This window comes from Sycon ciliatum, chromosome 12 (assembly GCF_964019385.1).
Source record: "Sycon ciliatum chromosome 12, ocSycCili1.1, whole genome shotgun sequence".
Taxonomy (NCBI): domain Eukaryota; kingdom Metazoa; phylum Porifera; class Calcarea; order Leucosolenida; family Sycettidae; genus Sycon; species Sycon ciliatum.
Genome location: NC_088654.1, coordinates 25,800,081 through 25,816,289, shown reverse-complemented (window position 1 = coordinate 25,816,289; position 16,209 = coordinate 25,800,081). Strand labels below are relative to the sequence as shown.

The 16,209-nt window shown below is 48.0% G+C and overlaps 1 protein-coding gene across 1 annotated transcript in view; it reads left to right on the top strand.

The window, feature by feature from the left end:
* Positions 1–16,209, top strand: part of LOC135828898 (protein clueless-like) — a 45,205-nt gene that overhangs the window by 8,182 nt on the left and 20,814 nt on the right. The window contains exons 10-23 of the mRNA XM_065341331.1: positions 49–92; positions 2,001–2,060; positions 2,561–2,601; positions 3,281–3,364; positions 4,220–4,290; positions 6,165–6,270; positions 8,733–8,798; positions 9,054–9,126; positions 10,265–10,374; positions 11,060–11,155; positions 12,602–12,680; positions 13,475–13,571; positions 14,364–14,412; positions 14,648–14,747. Coding sequence (XP_065197403.1) covers positions 49–92; positions 2,001–2,060; positions 2,561–2,601; positions 3,281–3,364; positions 4,220–4,290; positions 6,165–6,270; positions 8,733–8,798; positions 9,054–9,126; positions 10,265–10,374; positions 11,060–11,155; positions 12,602–12,680; positions 13,475–13,571; positions 14,364–14,412; positions 14,648–14,747 — 1,076 coding nt within the window. The remainder of the gene's footprint in view (positions 1–48; positions 93–2,000; positions 2,061–2,560; positions 2,602–3,280; positions 3,365–4,219; positions 4,291–6,164; positions 6,271–8,732; positions 8,799–9,053; positions 9,127–10,264; positions 10,375–11,059; positions 11,156–12,601; positions 12,681–13,474; positions 13,572–14,363; positions 14,413–14,647; positions 14,748–16,209) is intronic.

The following is a 16,209-nucleotide window of genomic DNA, read 5'->3' as shown; positions in this document are numbered from 1 at the left end:
GCAATCTCTTATGTGTGACCAATGATTCTGTGTTGCTTTTCGTTGCAGGATTCCTAGCATGTTGATGAACCGCCACTGGATGCCTCTGAGTGGTAAGAGTGACTGCTGCGCCATTCTTTCTATCTTACAGAGACTTCCTTGATTTAGGCTAAGTCCCATGGAGAATCCAGGGGCAGATCCAGAGATTTCTATGGGGGGGGGGGGGGTCCAGTTTAGCCAAGACTGAACAGCTGATACACTGCGTAATGGTTTCCAGTAGTGCATTTGCAAAGTTTAGGGGTTTCCGTGGAAACGACTGGTTTTCAAGGGAGACTGTCGGCACATAAGACTGTTTTAGTGTTGACATATTTACACCGTATGTCCGCACCTTTAAAGCCATGGCGGTATATTCGATTATAAAGCCAGTCTCAGTTATAAAACCATGGGCTTCATAAATGAAATGACACTGAAGTTTGTTTTGCAAAAATGAAGGATTAAAGGGGAAGTTAAGGCAAAAATTAAAATTTCACCAGTTGTAGTCTTCGGGGTGCTGAGTCGAATGGTCGTGGTCCGAGGAAGCTGAGACGCTCCCTTCCTACTTGAATCCCAATCGAACTCGCGCACTTCCACCGAAACTGGGTGACTGCGCCCTACTAGATGGAGATTTGTATGCAAAATGTCACTAAAAGCGCCATTTCGTTCTTATAAAAGCACGGATGACCGCGATTGGCCCATATGTTGTAGTCTTTTGGACGCTGAGTCGACTGGTTTTGGTCCGAAAAGGCTGCGATGCGGCGTTCATCCTTTATTCCCAATCGAACATGGTTGAAGAAGCGGTCACGTGCTCCTGCGTACACCAGTCACCTGGTCACCGTTCCTGCAGGGTACAACTTACTAGCCTGTTTGACCTTTTTTGGCTGCAGTCCTGTCACTCGAGTTGAACTCGAGTTGAACCTTGGTGTGAAAGTTGTCACCTGCTGGCGTGGTGACCAGGTGATTTGGGCACCCAGGAGCACGTGACCGCTTCTTCAACCATGTTCGATTGGGAATAAAGGATGAACGCCGCATCGCAGCCTTTTCGGACCAAAACCAGTCGACTCAGCATCCAAAAGACTACAACATATGGGCCAATCGCGGTCATCCGTGCTTTTATAAGAACGAAATGGCGCTTTTAGTGACATTTTGCATACAAATCCCCATCTAGTAGGGCGCAGTCACCCAGTTTCGGTGGAAGTGCGCGAGTTCGATTGGGATTCAAGTAGGAAGGGAGCGTCTCAGCTTCCTCGGACCAAGACCATTCGACTCAGCACCCCGAAGACTACAACTGGTGAAATTTTAATTTTTGCCTTAACTTCCCCTTTAAGTACAATGCTAGAAACTTACTGCCCAGCAGGAAGGTGGAACAAGTAGATTTAGATTGAAATTTCTGCGTAGACTTTGACTTTTATGGCATGGCGTAGTGGGTGAGTCATTTTGCATCTAAAATATCTATAGGAAAGCAGCGGTGTTTTAACTAGAAGGCCATGGCTTTAAAATAAAGGCGCTGACACATGGTATGTACATAGAAATAACTGATTTGATTAGAAGCCTAGCGCTGACACCGGCTTCTACAGGACTAAGACCGGCTTTTTATTCGCGACAATGCATTGTGTGTGGTGTCTCAATAACTGCCTTGACTCTTCTGTATGGCTGAAGGCGCAATCGTATGACGCTTGGTGATATCTGTCACAAGTGATTGCTCAACCACTAATGTGTCAGTGCCCGTGTACGACAAACCATAGTTCTTACAGAACTCTAGATTTAATTATTACGGAGTCCAGCTTCTCACATGCTGGTAGCTCAGCGCATGGTCGTTTTCATGACGAGTCTAGCCCAGGACATGACACATGCATGTGCGCGCGTGTGTGTGCGTGTGTGTACGGGAGAGTGTGCGTGAGCGTGTGTGTCTGTGTTCAATCTTGTTGCCATCTTTTCAAGTTGTTCTCCAATGGTATTGTGTGTTTGTGCTTGTGCGTGCATAGTTCCTCCATGGGCTGCATCAGAGGTTGAGAACCACCACCAGAACATCTGGTCTGCATTTGGTTAGTCTTAGCCTAAGTGTACCCAATGGGTTGTATATGGTTGAAGAGTGAGGGAGCAGGAAAAGGTGTGCGAGATTACTGGGGTGCATATGGGGATGCAATACTCGTGAGCAGAGACATAACATTCGGTAGACATTGCCTTCGAAGCTTCTGCAGGAAGGTTGTAGACGATATCGTCTTCGCTCTTGTTTTTAGCTTTCCCTAATAGTGCTCATGTGTGTACGTGTGTACGTGTGTCTCACCCACTTATTGAGATGTGGTGAGCCCAGAAGTGGGATCATTTCCAAGTCCATCCAGAGTATGGAGATTTCAGGGCCCTGGGGGTGTCGGCCGTTCGGCGGTTCAATAGCCAATTGAGTCATCTTTCCAAGATTCCTTTGGAGTCTGTCTCCCCTCTCCCAAGGGGAGACCCACGTGACCAGCTATGGCAGTGAGCAAGTACAAGTGTGTGTGTGTCTGTGTGTGTCTGTGTGTGCATGCATTTGTGCGTATGTGTATAGAGTTCAAGCAGTGCGGAGCGCTGGAGGCAAGAGCAGCGACGGTATGTTCCTTCTCACGGCCGATTGTTCCCATGTCACACTGCATACTAGCCAGAAGCAGCACTGTGCTGCTCAATGAAATCCAGTCGCGGCGTCGCTCAAGTGCACGCCAGGCGTTGTGCAGCCCAAGCCCTGCAAACACTGGCCTGCGAAATGATGCAAGGCGTTAACTTGAGTGACGTGCGACTGGATTTCGCTGAGCAAGACTGTACTTGATTTACCCAATGCCAAAAGACCTTGTCGTTTTGTGATGGCTTGTACTAGAAGTTGTTTGCCAAGAGACAAACTTGCCATACGCTCAGACACACTATCGTTGACAAGGTCTTGGTGTACACTTTCTCTAGCTACTTTCTAATGTTCAGAAAATATATGCCAGAAAGTCGAGCAAGGGGCTGAATTGTTGGGTTGTCCAGAAACAAGGCTTGTAGCTCCTGGCAAATGTCATTGAATCATTGTATTCTCGGGTTTTTTGTACATGTACTTTTATTTTGAACTCGGATGGTGAGCCAATTAAATTATGGTGACGTTACGTTGGTGGACAGTTGGTCGTAACTCGTAACATTTTGTCCTTCTCCTTTTTCACCATACTTTTATTTTACTAGTATTTCTGTGTGAAGTCCACACCTGAAAGTTGAATGTACGTACGATTGTGTATTGTTGTGGTTGTTTTTGTTTTGTCAGAACTGGGAGATTACAGCACTGTGTCAGAAAGCATTTGAACAGTACCATGATGATCCTGGCAACTCGGATATGCTCTTCTACGGGGTACGTGCTCTCTCTCTCTCTCTCTCTCTCTCTCTCTCTCTCTCTCTCTCTCTCTCTCTCTCTCTCTCTCTCTCTCTCTCTCTCTCTCTCTCTCTCTCTCTCTCTCTCCCCCCCCCCCCCTGTAATCTCGGGAATGTTGATGGTTCATTTGGATTTGTCTTCATGATGCTATTTACATCAGTATGGTGTTCGCACACTGTATGTACTGCATGCAGTGGCAGACATGCTCAATAAAACCTGAACTTGCGGATACGCTTGCTGTGCGGCCACCCTTCTGTTGGTGCTGCTTGGATGTGCTCCGATACACGTCACTGATAGTTTCTTAACTGCCCGTTTCATCGTGTAGACCTGATAGAACCCACAGTACTCCTCGTAGACCCTGGCTGCTCTTGAGCTGTCCGAGGTGAATGCCGCATGTTTGAATCCCGTCACCTCTTGTTTGATGTATCATATCATCATGATCGTTCTTATTGTTGCCCCTGCTGCTGTTGTTGCCCCTGCTGCTGTTGTTGCCCCTGCTGCTGTTGTTGCCCCTGCTGCTGTTGTTGCCCCTGCTGCTGTTGTTGCCCCTGCTGCTGTTGTTGCCCCTGCTGCTGTTGTTGCCCCTGCTGCTGCTGTTGCCCCTGCTGCTGTTGTTGCCCCTGCTGCTGTTGTTGCCCCTGCTGCTGTTGTTGCCCCTGCTGCTGCTGTTGCCCCTGCTGCTGTTGTTGCCCCTGCTGCTGTTGTTGCCCCTGCTGCTGCTGTTGTTGCTGTTGCTGCTGCTGTTGTTGCTACTGCTGTTGTTGCTACTGCTGCTGCCGCTGCTGTTTTTGCTTTTTCGTCGGCGTTGTTGTTGTGTTGCTTTGTTCTGCACAGCTCTATATGCAGTTCTTGTCTTTAGTTGTGGAAGGTTCACAGCTGATGGTTGAAGGCAGCGTCAATGAAGTGTAGGTGTTTCCCGTGTGTGTGTGTGTGCATGTGCGCGCGCGCGTGTGTGTGTGTGTGCATGCGTGTGTGTGCGTGCGTGTGTGTGCGTGCGTGTGTGTGTGCATGCGCACATGTGTGTGTGTGTGTGTGTGTGTGTGTGTGTGTGTGTGTGTGTGTGTGTGTGTGTGTGTGTGTGTGTGTATGTGTGCATGTGTGTGTATGTGTGCATGTGTGTGTATGTGTGTGTATGTGTGCACATGTGTGTATGTGTGCACGTGTAGGCACCGGAATAGCAGATCAATTGTTTGTTTGCTTACAGTCTGTTTCAAAAAGATTAGCAATCAAGTTTGGGTCTTAAAAAGTATGAAGATAAGGGAAATTTGGACAACAAAGAACATAAAATGGCTTGTTAGGGCATGGCAAATTGTTCTGTTAAGGTTTCAGAACAATAGGACCAACCGTTAAGGAGTTAGAATTTCGGCCAGGTTTCTTGCCTTTTCCCATGGTTTATAATTTGCCCTGGAAGCCAGTATCGATTTGTTATCAAAACCCACGATTTATCCCTTCCTTTTTGGCCTTGTGGTTATGAATGCTGTCTGCTGACCAAGAAGTTGTGAGTTCAAATCCCAGCAAATCTTCAAGTCAAACATTTTTTCTTCATTTTTTCATTGTTTTGGTGATCACGCTTGGTACAATTTTTGTACAAGAGTCAAGACAAAAAAGTTGGCTGCGCCAAACGACTTGTTGTTGGAGCTTGCGTTTCCTGCCGAACTGACTGACACTTGACTGGCTCACGCCATGTGAAGTTGTGAACACACACAACACTGAAACCGTGTGAGTGAACACGGAAGTCACTGCGCTGTAGCTACGTGTTGTTGAATATACCGGCACATCGATCGATCGATTTCTGTTTGAGAATTATTTTAGTATTTCAAGATCGCCAATTTATTTGAATTTAGGAGTCAACACTGTCTTCTATCAGCTTTCACAGGCGTCTGCTTTTCTCAAAATGTCGTCGAAGTCACACGGATAGCTTTGCCACATCAAGGCCTTGGGAATGAGTCTGTGTCAATGTCGTTTTCGTCACATCGTGAGAGTAAATTGCATCCACGGCAGCTCAAAGAATCTATTTGGTCACAAAACGAATTGGGACGCATCCCGCTCGTCAAAATTTACCAGACTTTCGACATGTCCTCTCTGACTCCATATCGATACGAGGAAGAACTCGTTTGTTGTAAACCAGACGAACACAAAGTCATGTACGAGTACCGACGTCAGTGAGTTGTCATTTTTCATGCTTTCGCGCGGAATATTTCTTCGAGTTCACAGTGAGTTTTTCCAGGCAGCCCTCGAGCGCTCATACGGTAAGACGGCAAACTCCTCGGGCGATCGCCAGGATTGCTAATCTTTTTGAAACTGACTATAGTTGCTATTCGAGGAAGTGACGGTTGAACTTGTATCTCTGCACTTGATATCAATGACCGGTAGTTTGGTAGATATGATGCCGTGGTGCTGAGTACGCTCTCCACGCTGCATACTGTGAAACCTGTGTAAGGCGACTGCTCTAGGGACTGTGCTAATATGGTTCCTGTGTACAGGTGGTCTCCTTATCCAGGGTCATGTGACTAGAAATAGTGTCACAGACTCCTAGTTGCAGTAGTCTTCTGGGACAGGCGCCCGCCTTATCTGAGTGGTCGCCTTGACAGGGTATAACCGTAGTTAATTCACTGCTGCTGCTGCTGCTGTTCCCTGAGATGCCTTAATGATGATTTTCTCTATGCGTGCATGTTTTGTATTTGTTTGTTTGAATATGCGCTCGTGTGTGTGTGTGTGTGTGTGTGTGTGTACGTGTGGACGTGCATTCTCTACCGCATTCATTCTTGACTGCCCGCAGCTGTCCACTGAGTGGCCTCTGGGGCAACATTGTCTTTACATCTGTCGAGACCGACTGCGACACGTTTGAGCTGGAAGGTGGAGAGGCAGCTGCGTTTGCGTCAGCCGTAAGTTCCGCCAAAACTCGTTTTTATGTGCACGCAGACTATGCGAAGAGCTTGATTGCATCGTACAATACCTGCCTTATTTTTTTATTTATACATGATGGTGAAATCTACACATGTCTAGTGTGTATTCCGCTCTTTGCCTTTAGCAAATGGAGCCCTCCTACTACATGTGCTGCGGATTTTGGATGAACTTCACGCGGTGATGTTGAAATAATACTCCTTTCTCTGCGGCTTAGCGCTACTTGTTCAAAGCAGCCGTCGGAATCTGAAGCTCTCACAATCTGCGTAAAGTGTGCCCGTTTGCTTTTGCAGTTTCCCGAGAAGTAAGACGATGGTGAAACGTTTCGCAGGCAAGCTCAAGTCGGAAGCGCACGAATAGTCTGCACTTTCGAATACTTGAACAGGTTCATGTTCGTTATAGAATTCTGTATGCTTGTGGATGATGCAAACACCGTTTGATTACGCACGTGTCCTTGTTGGAGTCCACGGAATCCAATAGGCTGGTTGCCCGCTGACGGTGTGTGTGTGTGCACTACAAGATGACTTGTACTGTCGTGGACATTGATATACGATGGGATGACCGGGGCCGGCGCCCTTACTGCTTTAAGCGCATACCTGCACTGTAGTTCACATACACAGAGTCACTGTAAACATGGACCAGCAGTGCTCACGACTACAAGACCAGCGCCCCGTGGCTGCTTGACTTCTCAACGGATTTCAATGTCCGCTACAGTATTCGTACAAGCATACATGTATGACAATGACAGCATGTCACACGGCGGAGTACGTCCTCATACATGTATAACTATCGAGCAAGGCTTGCATACATCGTACAAACTTGTAGCAGGAATAATTGGCGTTGCACAGTTTAACCCTTTCACTGCCAGCTGACCACTCAAGGTGACAAGGCGCTCCCTGCCAGGCTGTCAGCTGAGCTGTACACCCCCTCCCTGCCAGGCACTTTTTGCCTCCAGCTCGAAAAATCGAAAGGCCAACTTCTCATGGATTTTTTGGTACTTCCTGTACGGAATATCGCTTTCCAAAGTATACATCGTAGGTAGACAACTCATAAAGGAAGCCATTGCCGTCGAAAAAAATCGCAAAATCCGAAGTACAAACATGCTGCGCGCTCTAGCGCCAGCCGCTGTGCAAAAATGCATGTCATGTCATGCGAAAGTGCGCCGTGCGCCACATGCGCTACATACACTATGTACACGATCGGCCCGGACACTCGCGAAGTAAAGTTAGTTGTTGTTGTTTTGGAGAGAGAAGCAGATCCTTTTTTTGTTAGCTGGGATTGAAAGATCTGCCAGTGGACCGGAGAGCTACAACACTGAAAGCAGAAGAGATGGCGTGCGGAATGTTCTCTGTCTTCGTGGCAACAGGACTTCAGTTGCGAGAGACTTTCGTCCTGTTGTTGCGGACGAAATTCTAGTTGCTGCCACCAGAAAACTCGGAGAACGAAACGATCGTAAGTCGTTTGGTGAAGCGGGTCGTGTCGGTGAACAGCTGCGGAATGTTCTGCCGCCATGGTGGTCGTTTGTTCTCCCGATTAGCAGCAGTCCGAATACATTTCGACTTCGGAGAGTGAAGCGCTTCCCTGTTCCGTTGACAAGCGCGGCGTTCGCGGGTGTAATGCACTTTCGCATCAGCTTGCAGTAGATCGTCAGGTATTGAGCCTGAGGTAGGTGTCGTTGTAGAAAGAATATAATTATGTTGTAGCTGACATACCTGTAGTGTCTCTTGACTGTGCTGGTCGTCATTGTAACGTGGTAGTTCTTAGAAAATTTTAGTTCTGGACTCAGTGAGCGCCGCCAGCGCTGTTTCCGCCAAGTTTGCAGTGAATGCGTCCGTGAGGAATCCGTCGTGTGGTTGTCTCTACCCGTGACTCCAACCGCCTATCGCAATGGATAGCCGCCTGGAGTCTTGGGCAATGGCTAGGCATCAAGTCTGAACCAAATGTCATGCTCCTTGCAATGAAAGTTGACGGGAAAGAGAAAAAAACTGGCACCGACTCAGCAAGGTGGAAGTGCGTGAGAACCGATTTCTTCCGCGCCGCTCGGCTAAAAATCAGATGCGCATTTTCAACGACGCTGGTTCGATTTTTTTCAAATGGCAACCCATGCTTCTGGCAGCGTATTTCGATGGGTATGGACCTCTTCTAGGGCCTAGTGGCCCTCTACCACGGCTAAACATCTCCAATATTCAAAAATAGCGGCCCAAACTGGGTGAAGTCTGCCTGTCGACAAAAGTCGACGGTGGCACTGGGGACTGCATGTTTGCTTGTCGACTTTCGTCGACAGTGGCACTCAGAGTGCATGAATGCGCTGTCAACTTTCGTCGACAGTGGCAGTGAAAGGGTTAAGGTCTGCATGGCACCAAACATGGCTTGAGAGTGCCCATTCCATATTAAATATTGTTGTTTGCATCTCGCTGCTTGTTGCCTGTGTTGACCTGAACAGAGACTGGAGGTGCGCGGTCAGGAGCTTGTCTGGAATGTTCTTCGCAAGAACAGAACCGAGAAGAAAGTATGTGTGTCGTCGTATACCGTGCATGATTCCGTGTGTGTGTGTGTGTGTGTCTGTGCTTGTGTATGCGTGTTCTTGAATGTCGGTACACTTGAAGGGGTGAGGTTACCCGGTTTGCTGTGAGGCTAGTTTTCGAATAGGCTGCTCTTTCACGAATTCCGTAAACCAGGTCGTTTTCGCTGTGGTCTTGCTGGAATTCTTGTGAAACCTGGCTGTTTCCTGATGGATTTTTTCTCTCCCTGTGATGTGGTGTAGGTCTTGCCCATGGCACCACAGGTTTGCATTGACTACCGAGGTCATCGTCTTGTTGCGCAAACTCTCATTCCCGGTTAGTTCATTGTTTGTGTCGTGGCCCAGTTTAAACTATTGACTACAGGGGACTATTGCATGGACAGCATCTCTCTCAATGCTACACTCTGTCAGACTCTCTATAACACGCAGCTGTATGCTCTATGCACAGCGCTTCACTCCAAGTCAAACACTTATTACACACACGTCAATAATACTTCGAAAGTTATTGCTTCAATTGTTTGCAGCTGTATTATCTCTGTGCTCTCCATCTTTGCTGCTCGCATGAAAGTCCCTTCTTGTCTCCTTTGCATTTTGCATTTTACAGATTAATATGTACAACTCTCTATGCCCACCCAGAAATTCAGCTTTCGCACGTGCGCATACACACACACACACACACACACACACACACACACACACACACACACACACACACTTGTACTTGTACTTGTTGCTCACTGCCAAAACTGGTCACGTGGGTCTCCCCGGAAGAGGGGAGAGAGACTCAAAAGGAATCTTGGAAAGATGACTCAACTGGCTATTGAACCGCCCAACGGCCGACACCCCCTGAAATCCCCAAAACTCTGGGTGGACTTGAAAATGATCCCACTTATGGGCTCACCACACCTCAGTAAGTGGGTGAGGACAAGGTGCAGAAAAAGGATTGACGGCATCAGGGTATCCGTCCAGGGATCCAACTGCAGTTACCCCTGCCCCCAGTGAAGGTAATACTTGCTACTAGTGTGGGTGGCTAAATCAGAGTGGATCTGATCTAAGCGTCACTAGCATCATTGATTACACAAGAGTTAATCTAGCCAGAAGCAGTCCATGGTTAACAGGTATGTATACTTCAAATAGAAAGTATACGAACCCTGAAACCAACAAAGGTGGCAGATACAACAATACACCTTCAAGCAGCCGAGCCTGTTGGCAACAGACCCAACACAATCAGGCATAAGTGTACCCACCAACCGGACTAGCTGGCACACACACACACACATACATACACACACTTGTACTTGTACTTGTACTTACTTGTTGCTCACTGCCAAAACTGGGCACGTGGGTCTCTCCGGGAGAGGGGAGAGAGAGAGACACACACACACACACACACACACGTGGGTTTTTGTTTCACAAAAGGAAGCAATATCGTGTGTATTTGTTTGTTTCACCAGGTCTTCTCGATCAGGACTTTGGGGACGATTTCCACAAGTTTGTTTTGCACGGCTTCACGAAGACCAAGGAAACTCAAGCCCTCGCCTGGAGCCAGGAGGCGTTCGAATCTGTATGTTTCTGTTTTGTGTGCTTGCCCAGTCCAATGGTACAGTCAACTTCGCTAATAACGACTGCGGATATAACGACAATTCGCGAATAACGACAGAATTTACATGCCCAGAGCAAAGTCCCATCTACCTGTATACATATAATGAGACTTCGGGTAAACGGACCCTATTCTGAAGCCCAGCCGAGTGTCGTTATACGCAAAGTTGACTGTACAGATAGCATTGAGACTCGATGAAAATGTTCATCTCACACTTTGTGCTGGTGGCTTTCTGGGGATTATGCACTGCAGTCTTCAGTCCTGTGCCTTTCCTGGGCCGAGATGTGTAGTGCTTTTGACAGTCTGTTATAAAATAACGGCCGTGCCTTTTTGTTGGTCCTGCATTCACTTGTTGTGTGGTTTATCTTGTGATATTGGCATCTCGTGCATGTCTATGCACTGCAAAGAGTAGGTTCCCTTTGTCAGCGGAGAGGGCTCAACACAATCACGCCTGAGCACTATTAGTATTACACCGACATACTCCTTAACCCTCCTTTGTGCCTTTGGGATACTGTATGCCCTGTACAGTACAGTGGAGCACTATCACACCGACATGCTCCCTGAACCTCCATTGTGCCTTGTGTGTGTGTGTGTGTGTGTGTGTGTGTGTGTGTGTGTGTGTGTGTGTGTGTGTGTGTGCCCTGCACAGTTGTCCAAGATTCAAGACGACATGCTCAGCAAACCACACAAGTTGTTTGACCAAGACGGCGAAGTGCATGAGTACAACACTTCCTCGTTTGTCAAGGTGAGCTGAGCACCCGTAGGAACGCCACCACTAGGATAGGGTTTGGGAAAGAAGAAAAAATTACAACGTATCTCTATGAATCAGAGCTATAAAAATATGAATGCCGCAGACATCACCACACAACATGACAACTTGTGAAAAACTTATGCGTTCTTATTTCCAGACTCGATTTTCCAGTTCCGTCGTCAGTGGAAAGTACGGAACCGGAGTCACGAATTGATAAAGCAAGGGGGAAACCATTTAGGTGAAAAGTGGATGACGTCAGCAGAAGAGACCGTATTTGGAATGTTTGCGTTGAAGTATCCCAATGTGCAATGTGGAAAGTAATCGTGTAGAAAAGATGCTGGGATGTAATTTCTTATCTTCATCATGATCTTGAATTCACCATGAGGAAAACAAGGAGTGAAAACGCAGGCGAGGCCACGGCCATACAAGCACAAAGTGTTGAAGGGGAAGTTAAGGCTAAAATCAAAATTTCACCAGTTGTAGTCTTCGGGGTGCTGAGTCGAATGGTCGTGGTCCGAGGAAGCTGAGACGCTCCCTTCCTACTTTAATCCCAATCGAACTCGCGCACTTCCACCGAAACTGGTTGACTGCGCCCTACTAGATGGGGATTTGTATGCAAAATGTCACTAAAAGCACCATTTCGTTCTTATAAAAGCACGGATGACCGCGATTGGCCCATATGTTGTAGTCTTTTGGACGCTGAATCTACTGGTTTTGGTCCGAGAAAGCTGCGATGCAGCGTTCTTCCTTTATTCCCAATCGAACATGGTTGAACAAACGGTCATGTGCCCCTGCGTGCCCAAGTCACCTGGTCACAGCGCCAGAAGCCGACAGCTTTCACACCAAGGTTCAACTCGAGTTCAACTCGAGTGACAGGACTGCACCCAAAAAAGGTCAAAACAGGCTGTAAGTTGTACCCTGCAGGCACGGTGACTGGTGTTCGCAGGAGCACGTGACCGCTTGTTCAAGCATGTTCGATTGGGAATAAGGGCCGAACACTGCATTGCAGCCTTTTCAGACCAAAACCAGTTGACTCAGCGTCCAAAAGACCTTATTGACATTGCTGCTTGTTGAAGACTGTTCAGGTTGTCAGTTGTAGGTTTATCATGTATGTGTGTGTGTGTGTGTGTGTGTGTGTGTGTGTGTGTGTGTGTGTGTGTGTGTGTGTGTGTGTGTGTGTGCACGTGTGTGTGTGCACGTGTGTGTGTGCACGTGTGTGTGTGCACGTGTGTGTGTGTGCACATGTGTGTGTGCACGTGTGTGTGTGTGCACATGTGTGTGTGTGTGTGTGCACGTGTGTGTGTGTGCACGTGTGTGTGTGTGCACGTGTGTGTACACGTGTGTGTGTGTGCACGTGTGTGCATGTTTGTGTGTGTGTGGATCATTGTATGTGCATGTGTGTTTCCCCGCTCCGTGTGGGCTGTTTGTATCGTTTGGCAGAGCATGGCAGGCTCGGACGGTCGCAAGTACTTCTTTGAGTTCACACGGTCTTGTCCGGTTGATGCCAACTTTGTGGACAGTAAGTTTATTTTCTCCCTCTTTCTGTTCTTTTCTTGTGCTGCAAATTGGCTCCTTTATAGAATCTCTTTTGTTGATATACAATCATGTAGTGTCCATGAACCTGGTGAACAGTTGCCATAGTGCTGGGGACAGTGGGCCACAGGGGGCTGGGGACAGTTGGCTAGGGACAGTGGGCTAGGGACAGTGGGCTAGGGACAGTGGGCTAGGGACAGTGGGCCACAGGGGGTGGGGACAGTGGGCCACAGGGGGTGGGGACAGTGGGCCACAGGGGCTGGGGACAGTGGGCCACAGGGGCTGGGGACAGTGGGCCACAGGGGCTGGGGACAGTGGGCCACAGGGGCTGGGGGCTAGGGACAGTGGGCCTCCAGCAAAGAGCTGCTTGCCCTGGTTTGCCTGCAAACCACCCTGGCCCTTGCTTCATGCTTTTTTGTTTGTTCTTGTTTGTTTTTTCATACATGCCACAATGAGTGTGATCATGTTCAAGTTCCGTCCCCTCACTGGTTGTATCTGGATGATGAGGCGTGTTCTTTGGGACCTCGAGAGTTTTATATTCAGTGTCCGAAAAATCGAGGTGCACTTGTCAGCATTTGTGGAGGAGCTGTGAACTGAAGGCAGGAGCTGTGAGTTGAAGGCAGGAGCTTTACCTTCACTGAATATAGGGCTGGTTGGAAGTTGTCCGTGTCCTATTTTCCTTGCTCCTTTTGCCGACATGATTGTGTGTAGCATGCTGTATGCAGAGCTTGTGTGAGCTGACTTGGGTTTGGCTGTGTCTGTGTTCTTCTTCGTTTCTAGTTCACGAAGGAGACGACGAGGAAAAGAGCAAGAAGGTGCCGAAAATGCCCCACAAGCTGTTCTTCCTGCGCCCGGAGCTCGTGTCTGACTTCATTACGTAAGCACTCTACTTCTTTAGGTGCTGCATCTGCTACCCTGGTATAATCAGGCATGGGGTGGTGGCCTGGCACGAGCGAAACTTCCTAAGCTGGGCGTGTTTCTCAACACACTTGTATAGCCGGTGGTACCGCAGACGTGAAAACTATACTTTACAGTTTACCCTTCTGTAGTAGAGTATTCAAAAGTCCATCATCCTGAGTACCGTAAAGTCTTGTATAAAAGCCGCACTTGTATAGAAGCCGCCCTCGAATAGAAGCCACAATTTCGGGCCCATCAAATCACACATAAGCCTGGTTTTAGTGTTGACATACATAGAAATACCTGTCTTGTATAGATGCCTGTCTCATATAGAAGCCTGCAAATTTTCACCAAGAAAGTCATAGAAGCCGCGGCTTTTATACAAGACTTTACGTTATGTAATGGTCATCTTGGGCTACACGTACTTCCCAGCACGCTGCCTTCCGCCGCGCTAACAGTATCTGTACTCTTGCCCATACCCATAGGTTGGCATGTTGTACTGGTGAAGAGTTTTTCTTCAAATTATACCTCCATCCTGAAATGGTTGTGCATCTGGAAAAGTAAGAGAAAGTCAGTCTCGCAAACAAGCTGCAACATGCTGTATAGGCTGAGGGTATGCTGTGTACACTTTGGAGACCGTTTCAAGCACTCAACTCGCAAGTTAGCGCTTCAAACTATGGAGTAGGAATGTTCAAACGGGTCTACTGATGCACTCGTTTCTCATATTGCTGTTCGTGTGTGTGTGCGTGTGGATGTGCGTTCTGTCTTCCAGCTGTCGGCGCTGGGCTTTCCTGAAGGTGGCATACAACCTCTTTGATGAGGTAAGGGCTGCTTGTTAAGCGTTGTCCATGTGCAATGTTTGCTATGTGTCTCTGCACTGCACGCGTGCGTGTGCCCACACACGCATGCGCGCGCACACGCGCACACACACACACACACACACAAAGCCACCCTCTCTATCTCTCCATTCTTCCGCTCTCTGGTCTCTGCTTTGGCCACAATGTCACTACTAGTATTTCTTATACGGCTTTACTCTACACATGTCTGTTGTTTCAGGAATACGGCAACTCCAAGAAAGCTGCTGATAGTGAAGCAGCTGCTGCCGCTGCCACTGCTTCCACTAACTCCGTGCAAACACAGGGTGAAGCTAGCCAAGGTTTGTGACAATTACAACCTCAGATCTATTCTTCATGTACTCTTGATCTGTGTACTCTGGTTGTCTGTTTGTCTTGGGCTGAAGGCATCAACTCAACCCATACTTATGTCCAGTGTGGTGTGCCATGGCAAAAGGAAGTTTGGAGAACAGATAGAGTGTAGACCGCGCGTGTGTGTGTGTGTGTGTGTGTGCGTGTGTGTGTGTGTGTTTGTTATTTAACCCTTTCAGCACGGCCAGGGTGTGTAACTGACCCGCGGAGCCAAAACCAGTGATTTTCGTGATTTTCCAAAAGTAGTCCTATTCACTCACAATTTTTTCTGCGGAATGCAACATTCGCACGCGACATCTATGTACTAGTACGCGTGCATAGCGGCACACGTGCGCCCGTCAGTACCGTAAAGTACCGTTGATCCGCCCCCTCTCTAATTCCCGCCCCCTGTCGATTTTCTCCTTGTGAAGCGACTTCGGCGTATACAACGAAATACGATGTTGAACCGACGCATACACTGCTGTACACAATACTTGCCAATCCAGGATCAAAATGTGCACAATCCAGCACATTGAGACTGATCCTCTACGTTGTTGTACATCGTACTGCACTTGACAGCCTTGATCTAATTCCCGCCCCCTGCCGAAAACCCAGCTGGGAAGCGACATGGCGTGGGGGCGGATCAACGGTACTTTACGGTACTATCGTAGAACAGTCGACGTTCATCCAGCACGTCACTGGTCCACGTAGGGATAAGATCCGTCGACCACGGATGTCTCGGGAGTACGTTCATTTTCACTGTACGCATCACGTATATATACGTGATCCGTGGGCCAGTTACATGTACCATCACGTACATATACGTGATGCGTGCTGAAAGGGTTAAATAACTCCAATTTCACTTCAAGGTACCAGTGCATCTAGTGTCTGCTTTTATCAAAGCAGCGTGCTGTCTATACTAGTTACCCCAGCAAGTGTAGGGTGTGCATAGGTAGCTGTCTTGGCCGTCCTATTCCGATGTACTCCGTGTGGTGTAGACCAGGTGTGCATCGGTGGTCGATTCACATGGCTTCGCCAGTTGTGTGGATTAGACAGTTATCTGGCGCTTGTCTTGATCTGTTTCAATCAGAATCAGATCCGCTATCGTTGCTATAAAGAGAAAATCTGTGGGTGCACATCCAGTGCATTTGCAGATTTGCGTGCTTCTCTTGCGACGGGCGTTTACATGGTACATGGTGTGTGTGTATGTGTATGGTTGCATGTGTTTACATGGTACATGGTGTGTGTGTATGTGTATGGTTGCATGTGTTTACATGGTACATGGTGTGTGTGTATGTGTATGGTTGCATGTGTTTACATGGTACATGGTGTGTGTGTGTATGTGTATGGTTGCATGTGTTTACATGGTACATGGTGTGTGTGTGTATGTGTATGGTTGCATGTGTTTACATGGTACATGGTGTGTGTGTATGT